At 39.8% G+C, this 21,676-nt stretch overlaps 1 protein-coding gene across 8 annotated transcripts in view; it reads right to left on the minus strand.

The window, feature by feature from the left end:
- The window catches only part of NR3C2 (nuclear receptor subfamily 3 group C member 2), a 135,609-nt gene that overhangs the window by 112,161 nt on the left and 1,772 nt on the right, over positions 1 to 21,676 (minus strand). For 4 of the 8 annotated variants that reach the window (XM_079990598.1, XM_079990591.1, XM_079990592.1 and 1 more), the window contains exon 2: positions 13,006 to 14,791. In XM_079990598.1, the coding sequence (XP_079846724.1) occupies positions 13,006 to 14,789 (1,784 nt within the window). In that variant the 5' untranslated portion in view covers positions 14,790 to 14,791. Of the gene's footprint in view, positions 1 to 13,005; positions 14,792 to 18,668; positions 18,736 to 19,602; positions 19,877 to 20,939; positions 21,155 to 21,676 lie in introns of those variants that run through there. The other 4 variants (XM_079990594.1, XM_079990597.1, XM_079990595.1 and 1 more) reach the window with 3 other exon arrangements.

The raw sequence follows: 21,676 nt of genomic DNA on the forward strand, positions 1-21,676 counted from the left end.
GACAAGAAAAAAAGCAAAAGCTAGTTAACAAAAAAATAACTAGTACCAAACTAAATTATAGTACTATACTAAATTATAGCATATTACAGAGTGATATTACAATTAGTTCAGATCAATAACATATTGCAATGAGCTTAATGGCCCTGCTCATACAGTCACCTTCTTTAAAGCAGTTCTGTCAAATTCCAAGATGCTTCTGAAGTCTTCAGTACTAAGAGCCATTGCATACAATGAACGATGTCAATGGCACACTGCCAGTCTTTGTACTTTCACACCTTATCATTATGTAATTTGCCCTCTTAATGTTTGCATTAGGACCAACACACACAAATGTGAAGACAAATAATGGATACAGCTACACTGGTACAATTATTGTGCAAGAGACTGACCCGTGCTCATGATCATTATAGTTAAGAAAAGTCTACAATCACTGGTATGCAATCATAGATCTAAGAATACACAACAGAAATTATTCTGTGCATAAATCTGTAAAAGTCGCCAAAAAAGAGTTCTTTTCTTCTTTACATGAGCACTTTGTAATTTATGTGGAAGATTTAAAAATGGGAGGGAGGACATATGAGAGTACAAAGCTACAAATATATAAAAGGATATTGGCAGGAACATACAAAACAGCCATTCACCCTGTCCTTTGAGACCAAGGCGAAGATATTATTTAAGTCAAATGTTAGTGTGGGGAAAGAGAAATGCTGTCAATTCAGAAAGAAATTGCCTAGTCTAGGGAAGTTGGGTGACTGACTTCCTTCTAATCTTTCAGACAAGGGGATGTTTTATGCCAGGTTAATCTACCTTTTTCAACTCAAGGGTTTCATTTCCTCATGGGCAACCTTTGGGTAGCACCTGAGGCAAAGTGGACGCGATTCTTACATTTCTACAACAGGCAACATTCCAACCATGTAAAGGTCAATAGGTTTCTACACACAAAACACATACACACCTGCACACAACTCTCATCTAGGCAAGAAAGAAGAAGCACCACAATTGAAATACGCATTCTAACCACGCTGAAGCACTTGAGGAGGGCACAGAACAGGACTAGGGACGGGTGTGGCCAGGAAAAGTTCTGAGAGCCAGACAGGGCATATTGGAGGCTTAATTCATTCCCTGGGCCCAAGGTTCCCCAACCTTGCTTTAGGGAAATGGACTCTAAAGGGATGCACAAGCCTCTTCCAGTTATAAATTTATGTGACTCTACCATATAGAGAATTATGGTGCTGGAGGAGACTCTTGAGAGTCCCATAGACAGCAAGAAGATCAAATCTATCCATTCTTAAGGAAATCAGCCCTGAGTGCTCACTGGAAGGACAGATCCTAAAGCTGAGGCTCCAGTACTTCGGCCACCTCATGAGAAAAGAAGACTCCCTGGAAAAGACCCTGATGTTGGGAAAGATGGAGGGCACAAGGAGAAGGGGATGACAGAGGACGAGGTGGTTGGACAGTGTTCTTGAATCTACGAACATGAGTTTGACCAAACTGCGGGAGGCAGTGGAAGACAGGAGTGCCTGGCGTGCTCTGGTCCATGGGGTCACGAAGAGTCGGACACGACTAAACAACAACAACCACCAAATAGAGAATCTGGAATAAAGTATTCTACAAGAAGGGGGAGGGGCATTGCACATAGAGATGCAGAAACATTGGTGTAAGTGCCGGTCTGGTGCATGTTGGGGAACAGAGAAAGAGGGCGGGGGGAACATGCATGCTGTTCCTTTCTCCCTTCAACACACACTGAGCATAAATGCCTGCAAAGCTGATGTGTGCAGTGTGTATGCATGCAGGCATTATGCTCAATGTGGAAGGGAGGTAGATGGAGAGACTAGTGGGTCTGATCCTTCTCCTTCCTATATGCACATTCAGTCTACACCAGTGTTAGAAACTGAGATATGAAATAGCACCTTAAACCTAGGTTATGGGTGCAACAACAGAATGTCCAGGCACACATTTTTTTATATAACAAGGCTACAAAGCTGAAAATGAATGAACTGCAGTTAAAATCTTATATTCATTTTTCACATGATCTAGTCCTCATCTGAAGACTGCAAAAACAAAGCCATGCTACCCCTGCCCAACCCCCTAATATTCTTAAGAGGGTCCCTTCTCCAGTCTTTAGAGAATAGCTGGAAGTGGGGAGGCAGAAAAAGGTCCTCCTTTCCTTCCACTCTGCAGTTTTACTTTGAAATCTTAGGCACATTACTGCACCCAGAGCTCAGAAACTGCTCACGCTAATGAAATTCCCTGTCACAAAATGCACCTAGAACATTGGAAGTTTCAAACACTGGTCTACACAGTTCTTACCACTGTTCTGAAACAAATTACAGTATTCTATCATTAATGTAATACAAGATTGTATTCCTTCTTTAAAGGTTCACCTTAGAATTCAGGCAAGATCCCTTCATTAAGCAAGGAAACGTATTAGTGAGTGCAACATCTAGCAATAAATGTGGGAGGTGGAGAGGATTATGTTGGTTGATGGCTCTTGAAGTATGAGACAAGGTTGGCGTTGGAATATACTTTGGAGCGTTGTAAACAGCATGGTCTGCCCACACATTTCCTATTAGATTTGGCTGATACTGAATTGGAAGAGAATTGCTTAGAATTAAAAGAACAGGCTTTTTTCCATATAAAGAGCATAGTGGTGGACAATCCTTTTTCACTTGATATCAAAGCTGTTTATGTCAGAGATAAAAGGAAAATGATATCCAGCGGTTTAGCTCTGCATGTGCTAACTTTAATTTGATGTGTAATTTCTTGATAAGTGTAAAAATCCTATACTTTGCCAAGCCACTGAAGAATTTAGAGAGAGTGGGAGATACAGTATTATACTTTTTAGTTAGCTGTCAACTTTAATTAAGAAAAAAAGGTGGATATTGATTTGTGATCAATGATGTCAAAAGGAAGCAAATTCTAGGCTGGATCTAAAGTAGAGATGCTACTTGTGATATGACCAATCCAGTCTAATATATTAAAGCTAACAGTTGTATAAAAGGACAGCACTAAAAAAACCCCACTTTAATATAGAATGGGCCTACACATCAAAGGAATGTTGCAATGTATTCAGTGAACAGCAGGTGGCATCCAATCCCAGAACCTAGATAACCAAATGGTGACTTGGCCAGGCAGACAACATCCCTAACACTAGGGTCAAATATGAATTCTCATGTAGGGTATCTAGACCCATGTTCAATCCTATAGCATATTAATGAGTCAATAAGTTCGGTTAGAATTCCCATATGCTTCAGTAGGCTGGCCAGAACCAAGGCACCATCACATGAACACTTAGGTTTGCACCGATGCTCACCACTTTTGATTTTTGGCTTTCAAGGAGACAGAGACAGTGGCGTAGCATGGGGGTGCAGGGGGGGCCGGCCGCACCGAGCGCAACATCTGGGGGTTAGGGTTAGGGGGCGCAAATCCATGGGTTAGGGGGCGCAAATCCACAGGTTAGGGGGCGCAAATTACTTGCCTTGCCCCGGGTGCTGACAACCCACACTACACCACTGGGCAGAGATATTTCCCTTCAAAGCTGTTCACTGTGCCCGTTATCATCTTTTTCTAAGCTGCTTTCATCTGCACCATTTTTTCCTATGGTTATGACTTATTTCTCATTCCTAGAGGGATAATGCCATGAACATGATGACGCCACAATGCTATGTCGCCTGGGCAGGTCACACAGATAATCCTAGTTTATCTTATAATAAAGGTGAAGACATCAGAAGTGGCTCACCCCAGTGAGCAGCTGCCAAGAGCTCTGGTTGTGGCACTGCCCCACCAGGTCAGTCACTTCTAGATGACATCACTGAGGGCAAATTCAATCTAGGTAGGTGGGGCAATGCTACCGTGAAGCAATGAAACACTAAAAAGTTGCCATTTTACTACCTGACCAATCTTAGACCAACTGGTTGACAGTTTAAATTTCAATGGGCACTTCCACATAATGTGGTTAATAAGGACTGGGATGCCATATATAAACCTTCTTGGAAATAAAGAAGTAAATTACATTGAAATTAACGGAATGGGCATTTTCAGAGACATGTCTGGAACTGAAGTGCAGATTTCCTCTAAAGAATGGTACGACTATTTAACACAAACACTTGCATATCTGCAAAATTGCAAGGTTCTCTAGAAACAATAGCACATGACTTCCGGAAATATGACAAACACAATGATACTGTTTTGGCACATGCTAAAAACCCTCTTGGTTTTTTGAGACCTTTGCTAGCTCTTAATGCCAGTGAATTGCTATAATTTGAAATTCAATTTTGTACTGAGTGTTAATGTAGCTAGATTTATTTTTACCATTGTTACTGTATTTTTAATGGGTTTTATTGTAACCCACCTGAAGATGTTTTCATAAAAGGCAGTATATAAATATGTTTTAATAAATAATAAACAAAACGGGTGAACAATTTTATTTCCCTTTGCAACAATCTTCCCCTGAAAATTTCTTTCAACACCAACAACTAAGTTCACAAAAATCACTTCTTTGCTTTTTGGCTCAGTGCTAGTTAAAATGAACCACACATTTCAAGCAGAGTTCTTCTCCTATGTTATTGCTTCTGAGTTTGTAGAAGCAACAGAAGTGCATGGCTGGGCACATATCTACAGTTCCCACTCTCCACTCCCAGTAAGAAGAAGCACATGACCTATTTTGACAAAGCTGGAGACGAGTGTTGTTCTGCCTCCACATATGACCCTAAAAACCCCCCTCTGCCTTCTCAAAGTGACAACCCAAATTGTCAACCGTAGGCCTAGGACGGCTTAATCAAGTTAGGAACAATTTTCCTAGGTATACTGAAACTTGCTCCATTGCATTTTTCGATTCTAATTTTGCAGTAAACCACAAGCAATATATTCTAACGCAGCAATGGAAGTTGAAATCGCTGTTTTAAATAACGAAATAAGATTCAATTGAAAGACAGGGACTAATTCAGAAATAGGCAGTGTGCAAGAGTTTCAGATTTTAATAGTACAGTGTTCTCCAGAGTTTAAGAGATCACCTAGACTACATAGCAAATAATGGATATTGTTCCAATTTCATTTTTTTAAAGTGTCTTTTATTCAAACTATAATGTAGAAATAAGATAGTTAATGTAGAATACATAAATATCATACGAAACAACACCTGGAGACAGTAGGTTTCAAGAGCACAAAGTCAGTTTTTAGGACTGAGCAAATTTCTCTTTTCATACACACCTACACCCCCCCAGACTATATGGTTTTCAGCACAAAGTACAGTAAGCTATAACTAAAATTATAGCTGTGTTAACCCACAGCAAATGAGAAAGTCTTTATTCTCCTGGTAACTAATTAACCACTGACCTTTTTAAAGCTCTTATAAGCAATATGTTACCTCCCCCCTCCTTTCCACTTGCCACTGCCTTGATTCAGCATTTAGCAAGAACAGAAACCTTTTTTTATCCATCTCCAGTGAACTTTGATTGAGGCCCTAAAGTACTGTAGAAATAAATCATGCCTCTCAGTTATAGTGGCTCCACTCCAAAGCTCTCCAGGCGAATGAGCGGCGGTGTGTGTATGGAGAGTTGCTCCTATCCTTGCAAGGAATGAGGAAGCCCCACAGTGTGAACAGACCTCCCACATCTAGACAGAGCCCACGGCTCTGCCAGAATGGGTGCAATCCACATCCCATTTAACTAAGCTAATTTCTTTGGTAGAATTTGGGATTGTACCCAGTGGCTACAAGCCATCAAAGTAATTCCTGGGGTTTTCCCATTATCTGCTATGGATCAGCTTTGCACACAGAGATCTCTGCCTCCCATGTCTGGCAAGAAGAGCCCGTTTGCATGTGCATAGTGAACTGAATCAGAGCCAAGATCTTTGCTGAATAATAGTATGCAGTGATATAAGGAAGGCAGCCTTCGCCTTAACACTTCAACTACACATTTATAAAGGGAGAAAATCTCAATGCAAATTTCCTACTTCTAAATAGCAAGCTTCCTTCCAACCGCAGGGTTACATAGACTTCACACTCATTCTTAAAACTGCTTTAAAAACAAACTTTCTTAAACAGATGCTCCATTGCAAGCATCCCAACACAGAAACACTTCCATAAATTGACAATAATTAACACAATGGGATCTTTTCTCTGATCTTTCTTACATGTCTGAAATCTGTCTATGTCAGATATGTATTTTTCCCTGTGAACCACTGTCATGATTGGCCAAGTCCCTGGATTCCCAAGAAGATGACTAAGGGGAACTCAAAGCCATTAAAAAGTTGGCAGGTTAACAAAATTACTCAAATACAGGCAACCATAAGGAAATAAAAGGTTAAATTAAAATATCTTTTAACTTAAATTACTGCCCAACCCTAAACACATTGTGTGGAAACTAAGTTCCCTGAATTTCAATGGAACTTATTTCCAAGTAATTTGTTTGAGTTCCAGGTGTTAGAATGTCACTGACCAAGTTTGTCCAACTATCACTAGAATCCAAAAATCAATATGAACATCCTCATTTTGGCAGTTATCCTAAATGTGATTGCTTCAGCAAGGCCCATGGGGGTTCAGCCAGCATAAACACACAGCTCCTCTTTCCCACCACAACAAGAAACAGTTTCGAATAGAAACATCCCCAAATTGATAAACAGAGAGAATGTCTACATATGATTTCTCCAGGCTTGGGGAGGAGAGGCACATTTCATCTTATACAGTTATTTAAAAAAAAAAAAAAAAAGTTGATAAGCATCAAGAGAAGTAAAAACATAACCGAAGGGGGAAAGTATGCATAAACAAGGAGACAGCACGACAGCATACTTTACTGTCTTACAGTTTCTGGTTAAATTTCAACAATGCTTCTATAAAACACAGTTTTTAAAACTAACGGGACATCATGCTTGCCTAGTTGTCAGAAAAAAAGATGAAAATCAAAAGTCTTGTTTGGAAAAGCAAAGAACAAAATACAAAGAAAATGTGACCGTTCCTGGGTTGGCCTATATTTCAACTTGTGTATACCAAAGTCAAATATTTGCACTGTTTGCAACACTGCAAATATCTGCCTGCAAGACCAAGGGAATGTGTCTACAATGCCAGTTGTTCAATTGAGCAGCAAATCTTATAATGGGGCAATTAGAAATGGGCAGAAACCTCAACAAAACAAAACAAAAAGTCTCAGGGAACAGTAATAATACTCTAAGCGTGATTGCTGATATGCTGGATTGGCCTAGTCAATACACCCTTTTAACTTCACATTTCTGACCAAATGCAGTGGGCTGCATCCAGACTCAAAGGGTAACGATGTCCATATTTACTCTGAAGTCAGTCTCATTCAGTTCAATGGGCCTACTTTCAAAATGACTGCAGCCTGGGTTAGTCATGCTGTAGTCCATCTGCAATCAATAGGACAATCTGGTTTGGATCCAACCCATTGTGTTTAGCCCCTTTTGTTTCTAAAAAAATTGAGAGCCTAACTAAGGAAAAGTAAATGTGTTAGGCGGGGTATCTAGAAAGTTGCAAGCGAAGAGTTCACTGACTTTTTTAAAAAGGAAAACTTTTGCTGAAGCTGTACAAAAGGTCAGCCTCTTCAGCTTTATTGTTTTTTCAAGTAACTGTGACATTTTCCCAAGCCACTTTTGAAAATTATGTTGCTGGCATAATCACAAGTTTAGAACTGCACTCTCACTCAGACAATCATTTTAATAAAGTATTGTATTTTGACTCTAAATATATTGTTCAATCACTGAAGTGACACAAATACCATTTTCTGGTGGGCTTTAAGCCTTCCTTGATCATCGAAATAAAAAAGAATTTTACATGTGTATGAAAGTTTCCAATATTTGAGAGGTGGCAGGGAAGATTACTTGGGTCTAAGAACCAGTTTCAATATTATATCAGCTGCTTGAAAGGCTGTGTGTGTGATTTGTTCCCAAACTGCTCCAGTGACATAGCAAAGAAAATGGCAGGGATCTGTGATATGGCTACTTCCCACACTAACACTGCCTGTGAAGAATTGGGCTTAGGGGGAATTTCATTTAGACTTTTCCACCCATAGGCCTCCACTCACGCCACCCAAAACCCAGCAAAGCTCAACTGAGTGAGAGAGAAATTGCTTGCATCACTTCCTGGTTGTCTGATGTGATGCCATGACAAACACTGCAAAGGTAATGAGCCCTTTGCAAACTCATTGTTGGAAAGACATGAGAATAATGACTCATTGTGTATTTGTTCCTTCCTCTGTGTATTTTTTTTTTTTAAGGTGCTATAGTTTTGAGGAGTTCGGTGGATTCCATAAAATGATGTAATTGTGACCCCTGAAACTTTTATTTTCATAATCCACAGTTTCAAAAAATACATCAAGACCTTACAAAACTAATACTAGGGAAATCATCTATGAAAACATCATTCAAAACATCAATCAAACATCAACAAATACTGATTGGTTCAAAAGCGAAAAATCATACGCCAATATAGTTTTCACAAGACAGCTGATGGAAGGGAAGAATTTGTCCCTTCCTCATTTAAAAGGGTCATATGGGAAAGATGGAGGGCACAAGGAGAAGGGGACGACAGAGGACGAGATGGTTGGATAGTGTCTTCGAAGCTACCAGCATGAGTTTGACCAAACTGCGGGAGGCAGTGGAAGACAGAAGTGCCTGGCGTGCTCTGGTCCATGGGGTCACAAAGAGTCGGACATGACTAAATGACTAAACAACAACAACAAATGGTTTTCTGAGAGGGTTGGTGGATTCCATAGACTGGTGTAATTTGACCACCGAATCTTTATACTCAGCAAATGGAACAAGAAGATTGTATGGACACTGATGGCCTTCTCTTCCCATTGAATTTATGCTAAATTCGAGCAGAACTAGGGCTCAATTTATCCTGAACTTTGGCATTACAGACTTTTACTGTACTTTACAAGGGAAAAGTTACGAGCATGTCCTTTATGATCACCAAAAACATTTCCCTGTTCAGCCTGAAATCCTCAGGGAGGCCCATTAGGCTTGAAAATAATTGTGAACAAATGACACAGGGTTTCCCCAGACTCATTTGTTACTTCCTGAGCTTCCCTAGAAAACCCACACAGGAATATATCCATCTCCAGCATGGATTTTCACAGGCCTATCTGTCTTCCCTGTTGCTGATCAAACCACTGTATCCCCTAATTCTCTGTCAACTTTGCTTGTGAGAGAGACTGCTTCTTGGCTAACCAAAACGTTCTAACAGTAGGATGCCAATTCCTACAGCAGAAAAATATGCAAGTATTTCTAATGTATTTTATTAATAAAATATATAAAATGTTTGTATAAAAAAACCACTCAACAAATAATTGGCTAATTAAAAACCCATTAAGATATATAAAACAACAAAGATGATATTGAGAACAACATTTAGCAGGTATGGTATTTTGTAGGTCTGAAAAGATCCAGTTTATGTTGTTGTGTAAGGAAAAGACAAACAACAAAGTGTAGGAAAACTGACTGCCCTTACAGGAAGCCCCTCCTTTGTTAATCACTTCCCCTCACTTGCAGGACGCGCAGGAAGAACTAGATCTCTGATCGTTCAACATACATGAAAATCCTAGTACACTTTTGTATCAAGCAGCTGTTTTAGAAAAAGAAAACATAACTTCTGATCATTTCTCTATACAGTTCCTGAAGATGTAACTTATTTGTACCTTTCTGACCAAAATTAGGTAAATATGCTATGCAAAACGACTTAGGATAATTATAGGCAGAGTGCTTCTTAAATCCAAGATCATTTGGAAGTGTTTGGCTTCGCCAGGCAAATATATAAAACACTAATTTTTTATGCATATTAGAAGGTGATTATTCATTACTGTAAATAAGGCAGGAAGTGTGTGTCTGATTTGAGAACCATTAATCTAGTGAGTTGATGCTACTATTATCTTCCACGCGAAACAGCCCTGTGTGGATTCCAAGAAATGCATAGCCAAAATCACTTAACGAAGTTCAGTTTGCTAGTCATTACATTACCACACTTTTAACTAGTGAGTTTTTCCCCAAGCTCTTTCAGAAAATGGTTGGGTCTTTCAAAGCTTTCCCCCCAATAAAATTCAAAAAAGCAAACAAACCTTGGAAAACTTGTTGCAGAACTCCCAGAAACTTAACCCCTTCCTAAGCAAACTTCCTCTTGGGAATGGGGGGGGGGCGCTTAAAGTATAAAAGGGCTCGAAGCAGTGCTTTTTTTGCTGGGGGCACACAGGGGTACACATACCCCCTAAACATTTTGTGAATCTAAGTTTGGCCTCATTGAGGGGCAGTATTTCAATATGAGTAGAAAAATGAGAGTACCCTTAAACATTTTTTTTAAAGAAAAAAGCACTGGCTTGAAAAAGACCAGAGAAGCTGAGGGTCATCACATTGTAGTTTGTACCCCCATTAAATTAACTGGGCTGGAAAACACAGGAAACTATAGTTGCCATGCACCCTATCAGGAAATGACAAACCAGATTTCTAAAGTGAGGCCAACAAACTCTGAAGGATGTGTGTGCCTGGGAAGAGTAGAACTAGCAATGCTGTAAAATGGATGTCCCCTCCCCACTGCTATATTTCTTCTATGGATTTTCTAAAGAAAACATTGTTTATTAGTAAAATAATGAGCGGATACAATATCGGTCAAATTGGGCAGGATCAACATTGCAAGCAGCCTTTTCTCCCAGATAATTGCATACCTAGGAAATACTATATATATAACAAATGCAAAACTCCTTGGATATCAATTCCCCACCTGACAGTAGGTTACCTTGAGGATAAAACTAATATCAATGGTAGAGCACTTCAAAGTGACAAGAGTTCCCAAGTCCCCAAATTAAAGAAAATGTGGAAGGTCTGTTCTACCAACATAATGTAATATGATCTGGAAAATGATTCAGTGTCACCAGAACAGAAGGACAGGGCCATACATGATAACTTAACTGATAGCCTCCATTCTATAATGGCAAATACACACTTCTGCTATGCCAACATTATTTTTAAAGGAACTGCTTTTTTTAAAAGAATTGCAACTTATTTCAGATTTAAAAAACAAAGCTGTGCTGACAAACTAGTCAGAAACATGAAGACAATTCTAAAAGTCTATAAATATTAATCAAGTGGGGGAAAATACAAGAATTGGCAAGCAGAAGAACATGGAACAAGAGGAAGGTGGCTGTAAGAAGGAAGGCAATAAAAGGAAGAGGAAAAGACAGGATCCCCCTTCCACACACCCCCACCACCCCCGCTCTGAGTTAAACACAGAGAAACAGGCACCCATGGATTCAGGGATAGCCAAGAGAAACTAGGGCAAGAGAGGCAGGAGAACCAATCAGGTATATAGAACAGTAGCGTTGTAAACCACCAGCAAACAGATGATTCAGAAAACTAAATGATGAATTACACAAATAACAGGAAGACTGAAAAGGGTAAAGAGAATATGACCCACCCAGTACTGATCCCTGATGGCCTAACTGCACAATTTTCAAGACAAAAAGTTGATTGGAGATGGAAAAACTTAAAAGAAAGAAGCGGCAGGGGAAAGAAGGGCAACTTGATCCTTTTTATTAACCCAAAATTTCTCCTCCACTCCGGATCATTCTCCTCCATAACAATGTTCCAGAAGTGTTTGGAAACCCCACAGCATGGGCAAGCTACTTAGTAGGACAATTTGGGGGAAGAAATGGTGAGCAATGGAAAGGGTTGAGCAACCACTCAGTGGTGACCCATTCAGACTTTTCATTTTAAAGCACAGTGTTAGGGATTAGTTGCATGTGTTTGGGTACAACATATAGAATAATACATAAAATAATTAATCAGAAAGGGCTGGTGAGAAAGGTATGACTAAAACCAGGAGAAGAGGATGTGAAAGGTTGGGAGGAAACTCCAAACAAGCAGTGCAAAGAAGAAACCATAGACTTTCTTAGGACATCCCTAGAAATCTGAACAACAGGAGCCTCCTTTTCTTAACACTCACACATGTATTTTTTTAAAAAGGTTAAGCATTCTGCACAACTATGACAACTGTGGAGTGGTCCCCCAGAATTTAGTAGATCACATCTTGAGTAAACAGGGTTATGATTTCAGGATTGTTTACAGTGGTCTGTTGTGCAAGGAGTGATTTCATACTGTGGAACTGTTTTCAATGGACTAGACTGCACTATACAGTCATACCTTGGTTTTTGAACAGAATGCGTTCTGGAAGCCCATTCGACTTCTGAAACATTCAGAAACCAAGGCACGGCTTCTGATTGGCTGCAGGATGCTCCTGCAGCCAATCAGAAGCCACAGAAGTCGAACCAGACATTCGGCTTCCAAGGCAAGGTTTGCAAACAGGAACACCTATTTCTGGGTTTGTGACATTTTAGTTCCAAGTTATTCGTGAACTAAGCTGTTTAAAAACCAAGGTACGACTGTACTACAATCTTGTAATTGTTTCAGAAGTTATTAAGCTTTACTACTCTCCTAATTTCAGGAGGCATCTGAGAGTACAATTAAGCTACCATGCTTATAAATTAGTACAAACAGGGAGATAATGCTCCTAAAAGCCTTTGTAATTTTCTAAATTTAGCCCATTCAAAACTAATGCATACATGCAATCAAGGAAACTTTGTAAATATAATCCCTGACAGGCACATTATTATTTTTTATCCATATGATTCACACTTTTAGGCAATGGTTGCAAAGCACTGGGAGTAATGATAGAAACCCCCCCCAAACCCATTGAATCTCCATGCTAATGTTCTGTATATAATGATCTTTTCATGCTGAAACCCAGAAGCCTACTAAAGTATCACCATTAAAATGAGTAAAAACATTATTACATGTTTTAACAATTTAAAATTTAAATGTGCTGCTTGAGTGTGTATAACTAGCCAATAACAAAATCTAGCATGTTTACAGGGGAAACCGACTAATATTCTAATAATACACATTGCAACACACATTACTGTGCAGTTTTGAAGAATATTACCAAACAAAAACAAAATTGGAAATGAAGGCAAGCGTTATTTTCATGCAATACAAGAAGAGCACACTTACCTTGACACATTTTCTGGAATGTATTCTAGGACTGGATACCCATCATTTCTTCTGGCAGACAATTCAGAATGTGATTTCCATGGCTCCACAAGAGTACTTACTGGAGGAAACGAGCTCATATGCTGAAAAGACTGCTCTCTGCCTACAGGTCGGTGTACAGATATTTTGCCTTGAGCTCCAATCCTATAGTGAAATGACTGTCCACTTGAATTCACACCAACAATGGCAGAGGGTGGCAGAGTGTTCTCTTGATAATAGCTGCTCTCATCAGGCTCCTGTTTAATTCCTACAGATAGGCCTGGATTTAGAAACCCACTACTTTCACATGTGCCATCAAATGAATTAGGTGGTCCTAAAATCCCAGAAAGAGAATAGAAGTCTTTATCATCCATGAATGAAAAATAGGGCCCATCCATAAATGGAAATGGATTTACAGTTTGATTCCCTTTAAAAGAAGCACCAGAGCAAGAATGTTTAGCTGATTCTTGCTTTATTGATACTGAAAATGGAGAATCAGAACTGATTTTGCTATTTTCTCCAAGACATGAGCTACTGAATACCCCTTCGGGTTCAGGTTTTATACGCTGAACAAGAGTCATTTGATTAGCTACTTCACTATTAGGGATGGCATCTTCCATTTCCTCTATTTTAGGAAATATGATTGCTAGAGCACCTTTATTGTCTTTTGTATCTGGACTAGGAACGATGTCTTGGCCTGTGCCAGGTCCAACAGGTGTGCTCGATGCAGGAAAGGCTAGTGAACCATTTACTGGACTACACATAGAGGATCCCACAGTACTAACAGCTGGACTAGAAAGTGTGGACCTATTATTGGCATTGGAAGGGCTGGCAATAGAGCATCTTGAGTTTATATTTGCAGGACTGGATACTGAGGATCTCATGGTGATATTATTAGGACTTGAAACTGGAGATTTCACACTACAGTGACTAGGAGGGCTTGAAATGGGTGATTTCATGCTACTTATAGGACTAGAAAGAGGAGATCCCACGTTGCTAGCATGTGCAGGACTGTGCAGCATTGAGCCTCGGTTTTCAATGTTGGGTGAACATGACAAAGGAGTTCCTTGGTTGACCGGGCTATTTACTGTGAAATTTTCAAAGTTAGTAGGTGTAGATGACGATACAGAATTAATTCCAGGAGGGCTGCACACTGAAGTCGTCATGTTCTGAGGACTACAGTCAGGAGGACTCTTCTCTCGACATACTCTTGGGCTTTTGACAGTGCCTGGCATGATGCCACCATTCATAGAGCTTGCACGCTCCAATATTAGAGGTCTCAGGGATCTGCTTGGGGTGTTCAAGGGAGACGTGTGGTGACCATTCTCTTTGTATAGCTTGACGAGTTGTTCCACATTCTGATACATCTTTCCAGGATTTATGTTGCCTTGTTGACTCTGCTGGTCATAGGTAAAATCAGCATCTCTTACAGAATCCATGTACAAACCCATTGATTCAGCTACAGTTGCAGAAAGTTCCTTTGAGTCTGACTCAGTTTTTATGTCAGAGGGTGAAATGCCAGGGTGATTATGGTCTTGCTGAAGGCAAGAAAGTAGTTCAGGTTTTTCTTTGTTGCTTCCTTGAGCACTGCTGTTTGGAAAAGCACCAGAAGCACAGCTCACGTTTACTATCTCCATATAGTTATTACTCTCTTCGGACCGCTCTTCTGCTCCTGCAGAAGTATACTCCATCGACTGGGAGCCTTGACTCCAGCGTCTCTCCATATCTAGGCTTTTTGGATAATTGCGATAGCCTTTGGTCTCCATAACTATAAAAAGAAAATAGCACATTAAAATGTAAGTATGTATGCATATGTAACCACTGTGATACGTCAAAAGACTATGGCTGAAATCACACTTACATAAGAATAAGCCTCACTACTTACATATAAACTAATTTTTAAAACTATGATACTGAATGTTATATTTTGTACCCTGTCCACCCTTGGGAAATACTTTTTTCAACTTTCTAAGTCAAAATAACTAAAGCAACTTGGTAAAGGTATTCCACTATCTTTGCTATTGACAGTGGATACAATGACCTCAGAGTATATTTAATATTTCATTTGAATGTTCCATGCATTTTAATTGTTATCACAGTGGTATAGGTAATGAGTAAATACATTTTGGAAACTCAAGCAAACTCAGTAGGCAAGAAGTAAGACAGGTTTCTTTCCCCTCCCTTTTGACACCAAAACATAACATATTTAACTGCTAAAGATTTCTTTCTAGGAACTCTATAAATGGTAGTCCTGTTGTAGGACTAAGAATCTCCAATGAAAATGATGTTCTATAGTTCCCAGAGTTTGGCCAATTTTTTTTGACAGTACAGTCACCCAGAAGTTATTGATCAAAGCTAAGGTAACTGATAAATAAACTGAGCCCATGGTTCTGTTCCTTCATTAAGAATCAGAAAACTGACAGGAAGAGGACATAAATCATAGAGAAAGCCATAGAAAAGTATTTTGTGCTTGGAAGGAGGCTGATCTCCAAGCGACATTATTCAGTAATAGAAATAAGAAATACAAATCATCCCTGATTTGCATTTGGACTTTTAAAAGGGGCGGAATACAAAATACAAACCCACATTTTTCAATCAAGTGAAAAATCATACTTTTGTATTACAAAATATTAATGTTGTATTAATCTTGGCTATTTTATAAGAACATGTGAATGTCTTTTATTGAGCCACATCAATAGTCTGTGTAGTCCAAAAAAGGTCTACATTACAGGCAGCAACTTTAGACAGAATGTTGACTTGAGATCCCAGGTACTGAAATTGCTACCTTAATGTTGCAATCCTATACCTGCCTACCTGGGAATAAGTCCCAATGAACTATATGGGACTTCTGAGATGCAATGTAAATGATTGCACTATAAATATACAAGATACAACATGTTCCCATTTTGTTTAAATAATTGAATTTAAATGATATGCATATGGACAAGCAGAACCATTTGTATCTGTTTGTTGAGGGGTATTTCCCTCTCATCTATACAAATGTAAATCATATGTTTATCATTTATTAATTTGTTCTAAATTTGTACCCTTTAGAAACATGATGTTTACAGTTTCAACTTAACATCATGCACATAATCTAGAATAAAACCCACTGGTCAGGAAACAAACATGCTGAACACAAATAAGGCACATTGAACATGCACAAAATGTTAAGCATACTTAATGTTAACAGGTTAAAAACATTTTATAACGATATGCAAACCATCTGAAGATAATAATTTTATCATCCCAAAAAACACCATGCAACATGTTTTTATTCATTATAATATCTGCAATCCTTATTGAATAGATTTGTAGCCTCATCCTCCAATTTAAGGCTAGTCAGCATGTCTCCCAGAACACATCAAATAAAATGTAAAATGCTATGGTACCTGAACACGTGTCTAAAAGGTCACTTAATGCCTCTGGAATGCTTTCAGCAGATTGTGTAAACTGAACATTCAAACTAGCATCTAAATAAGAACTGTCAAGCCTAAGAGCTGGGGTGCTTATCAAGCTCTTTGAGGTCCCAAGGATGGCCCATGATGACCAGCCCATTCCATTCCATCCACATAGATGGAAAGTCAGGAAGGGTCACCAATGGGTCACCAATGGGCATCAGTTTCTTTCCTAGCCATTTCTTTAATTTAGCAGTTGAGAGGTCAAGGAGGGTGGAGAAAAATTTTCAGTGAGTGGTGACACTGGCAGAGGGATTTTAAAAGGTAAGATATGGAAGGCTGGCATACTAGCATTGGATGACAAGGGTCTTTCTGTGGTCCCATCACAGCTCACTCTTACAAAAACTGGTCATCGTCTTCTTTTAATATGGCCCATGGATACCTGCTAATATGGAGTTTTACCCTTCAATTCATGAGAGCTTAATGCACAGTGTTCAAAAGGTGAACATAGTTGAAGAGTCTTACACATACCTGATAATGCTCTGATTTCAAAGGGTATCGGGCATACATACATAGCACTCTAAACTGTGTCGATATTACATCAAATGCATGAAGACCAAGGTAGGGCAGATGGACCTGACAGGTCCATATTGTTGTCCCAACACACACTTGATGAGTTATTATGTCACAGTTACAGATAGGTAGCCGTGTTGGTCTGCCATAGTCAAAACAAAATAAAAAAAAAAATTCCTTCCAGTAGCACCTTAAAGACCAACTAAGTTAGTTCTTGGTATGAGCTTTCGTGTGCATGCACACTTCTTCAGATACGAAGGTATCTGAAGAAGTGTGCATGCACACGAAAGCTCATACCAAGAACTAACTTAGTTGGTCTTTAAGGTGCTACTGGAAGGAATTTTTTTTTATTTTTTTTCTTATTATGTCACAGTTAGCCATAAATCAGGGCTCACCATGCATAAGCCGACTGCACTCGCTTTGCTCCTCCCTGCTACTGAAGGGAAGAAAGGAACAATGATCCATGATTCACATGCAATGCATAGCCAGGATTAGTGGTTTGTTTCTAAATGGGAAAGGAGCCCAGGTAGGTGTGTTCATGGTGCACCATTAACCATGGTTTACATGATGCATAAACTGCCACTTTAGCCAGTTTGCCAAACATCTGCATAATGAAATCAAAATTAAATCTGGCTTTTGGAGTCTAAGAATTCTAATTCTTAAAACCTCATTCTTATCAGCAGAGTTAAAAAATAATACATTTTCTTTGAGCTGAAAGATTATTCATGAGAATCTTATATGGAGCCCAGTCCAAAGCATGCTTATTCAGAATTAAGTCCCAGCATTTAGCAGTGTTTGCTTTCAGGTAAGTGTACATAGGACTGTAGCTTTGCAGCACATTCCTATATATGTTTAATCTCTAGGAAGTGCATTTATGATTACAGCTTTACTGTTCATAACACAATTTTCCCTCTCACATAACTGAGGAGCCATTTACAAACTGAAACCCCAGTCCGAAATCCACAAGCAAATTACCTTATTTCAGTGGAATTTACTTCTGTATCTAGGATTAAGACCGATTACACCATATTCCAATTGACCAACAATAACCTCTAGAAAAACATATATACAAGGCTATATCCTTGCTGTGCAACTGAACTGTAATCTTTAAAGGGAGAAAGAATTAATTGGTCATCTTTAATAATACTCTAATAAACAAAAAGACCAGATGATTTGAATCTTTAATAATAAAGGCAGCATGGATACATTATTTAGTTATTCAAAATACATGCATTGAAAGATGTTCAGGTGATCTGTTTGCAGAATGCATGCCTTATTTCTATTCAATGCACATGCTTGCATTTTTAATTTTGCTAAACATTATGCCTCCTTATTTAAGTGTTACTTTGTCATCTGTTTACTTGCCCTTGTCAAACTGTTGATAATCTACTGTTTCAGTGACTTAGTCCTTAGTTTTCTCCCTTCATATTGCTCTCTGTACTGAAGTAATAGATATACTTTTGTGTAGACTAGCTAGAACTTGAAAAAAACCAGGTATGAATAAAGTCATGGTGACTTAAATCTGACAAGCCTATCATTCTAATTTTTGTAAGTAAATAAGAGATAAAAGGTCATGCTAGCCTAAACACACACTTGTGAAATCTTACAGAGCAAAGTGACAAATTCATGCATAACGTCATAGCCGTAAAATATTTATAACATTGCTTAACTCACATGAAGCCACGTGTAGCAAATCATGGCATGTATCTATCAAATGTGCATCACTTCATTCAACTTCCCCCTAGAGTTAAATATAAATTGCATATTTTTAAAAAATGAACTAAACTTGACTTAAAACTGTTAATTTGTTTACTATTTTCTTCAACCCCCCCAAAAAACCCTGAAAATAAAAATAAACTTTTTATAGGGAGTACAAGTAACTTTTAAGTAAGAGAATAAGCAAATATTGGTGAAACCAACACTGGATTTCTATGTTCTACTCCCCAGTGTGGACTTGAAACTGAGAATCTGCTTCTGCTGTTGGTCAGTGAGGTTCACCTGAAGATTGTCTGAGCATTTTTACCCTGCTGATTTCTCTGTGCCCTTTTCACTGTTGACTGTGATAAGATATATGTGTTACCAGATCACACAAGCAAAGACATTAAGCTACTCCTGTACCTTTCTCACACCCTAGACAAAGGTACTGTGCAAGCCTGATAACTTTGGAGGACAGAGGATCCTAGTACCTAAAATCTTAGATATCTGGAACAGCCTAAAGATTTTTCAACCCATTCATCTGGTGACCTGGCAACTGTTGTTTATGCATTCATAACCTCAAAGCTGAAAGTCTGTTAGATGATCTATTATGTCTACTTGGAAGCTTCCACTGGTACAGAATACTGAAGCCCACCTCTTCCAAAGGTGACACTAGCAAACAGCATTTCTCCATGGAGCGTGGGGCATAACATTATTTAACTTTACCTATGAACACATCTAACAAGTGGGCCAAGAATGACTTGTCCATAGGCCAACCAGAGCTTTATTGCTACCCATGATCTTAAGTCAACACTGTTCACGGCACTACAAGGAAATTTGCGCCTACTCCCTGTTGCTTTCTGCAATTCAAGGTTCTTGTGCTATTTCCTCAACAACTCAAATCCCTGCACACCTGAGTTACCACTTCACCTCCAGTGTCCATCTTGTCTTCTAGATGGGTGGTCTTTGCACATACCATATGTATGTTGGGGCGGCTAAGGCACACACAGAAAGCATTTTATGAAAGCTGGCTTTTGGTGTCCATCATTATGTCAGAACTGAGTTGGAAAATTAGATACACTTCACTTCAAATATTTTATATGGAGATTATGCTTTTATTTATAAACTGAAGCAGGCCTCCCCCATTTTACAACAACCACGAGCAGTATAAATTGATATAAAATCTCACACTCAATTATTGCTTCTTCTTTCCATCTCCCCCCCGGCCCCAAAAAAGAAATATATTCTATAACTGTCTAAGTAATAAGCTACACGTCACAGGGTCTGAAATTGCTGCCTCTTCCATCATGGCTTGCATTTGTAACAGAACTTGCAGTTAACTTTAAATATGATGAAACAGTAACTAATGCATGTCCCCTTTCTAGCATAAGTTTGAAGCTAAAATACCCTTATCAAGCTGTCACATTTGGAACTACAGTACTTTGAAGTAAAATCTGTGAGTTCCACAGAAACCAGCAAAGCTGAGTAACCCTAAATGCGACTATCAGCTTTGATACAGAAATACACATTTTACTGTAGAAGTAGCAATCCCCGACAATGAAACATTGAAAATTCCACACTCTATCCGACTCCTGCAAGGCATGCTATCCTATATTTTGTATCTCAGCTTGGTGGTTGCTTTTCTGGCTCACAGCCCTTTAACTCAGCAGAAAGCCTAGTCTATAGCCTCCAAACACGGTTCTCCTAGCCTCTAAAAACTCAGCATGCAGTTTAACCCAACCTAGTTTCCCATCTAAACAACGCAGACAAACCCAGCCTAAAAACAGCATTTGCCTCCATCAATCTGTGGACAAATTACCCCAAACCCCACAAAAAACTTTAGACTCCTTATGTCTTCCCTGACCCAGAAGCGTCCTCTTGAGACAGGATATTTAGGTTCTGCTTTTCCTCCTAAAGATCTTCTCAGGGTTGTATCTGCCAGAAATAATATTTAAAGTTGCACAGAATGGCCGATCATTTGTGGCTCGTCCAGCCCGCGCAGGAAACACCGGAGAGAACACGCAACATTGGAAACTTGCGTCTCCACGTGCGAATATAGCATGATTCTAATGCACGTTTAAAAAGTTACGTTTTCCTTCCTAATTATAAGTCCCTGAACTCTCCCGCTACACAGTATTGCTATAATTTAACGGGTGCAGTCACTCCTCCCTGCTAGTCACGATCTCCCCCCCCCCGCCCCGCCCAGCACACCTATTACACTTTCCCTCCACCTGTAGGCATAATACGCACGTCCCCTTGCAAGTGTCACCCGCCTAAAGTCAACCTCCACGGTCGGAAATGAAAGGCTGTCTCGGCGCGGAGGAGGAAATAACGAGCAGCCAGCTTTATTCTCCGGACAGTTATTCCCAACTCGAGATTTGTTGTGTCGCCCAATGACACTATTCAGGGCAGAGAGAGCGAGCAGAGGAGGGGGCGCGCGTGCGAAGGTGCCAAGTCCTTTTAAAAACATGTCACATGCTCAGATAAAGTTCAGAACCGGGTTCCGCCCCTCCCTCTCTCCCATTGGGCGGCGAGGAGAGCCGAGCCGCGGCACCAGGCTCTACGGCGCTTCCCATTGGGCGGAAGCTTTTGTCAGTCACCTGGCGGGCGACATGACTGATACAAAGTTGCTGCGACACAAGCTAGAAAATGTATCTCTCCTTAAAGCTGCAGAGCCTACCTAGGAGAGGCGCCCGGCGGGGCTTGCGCGGTGGGGCGGTGGGGGGGGGGGACCTGTAAATTTCCTTCCCCTTCCCCTGACCCTCCCGAGTGCCTTTTGCAGCTGGAGCTGCCGGGAAGAGCGAGACTTAGAAACTAATCGGATAATGTTTAAAGCGCTCCACCAAAACATATGGCCAGCGAAAGGGAAAATAGCTTTTGAGCAAAGCCTTCCCGCAGAAGAAATCCATTCAGGCGAGAGTTGGAGCTGGATCCACACCCCCCATGCCCTGAAGCTGCGCCTCCTTCCTTCCCCCCTCCCTTTTATT

This window comes from Podarcis cretensis (genome assembly GCF_951804945.1).
Source record: "Podarcis cretensis genome assembly, chromosome: 9".
Taxonomy (NCBI): domain Eukaryota; kingdom Metazoa; phylum Chordata; class Lepidosauria; order Squamata; family Lacertidae; genus Podarcis; species Podarcis cretensis.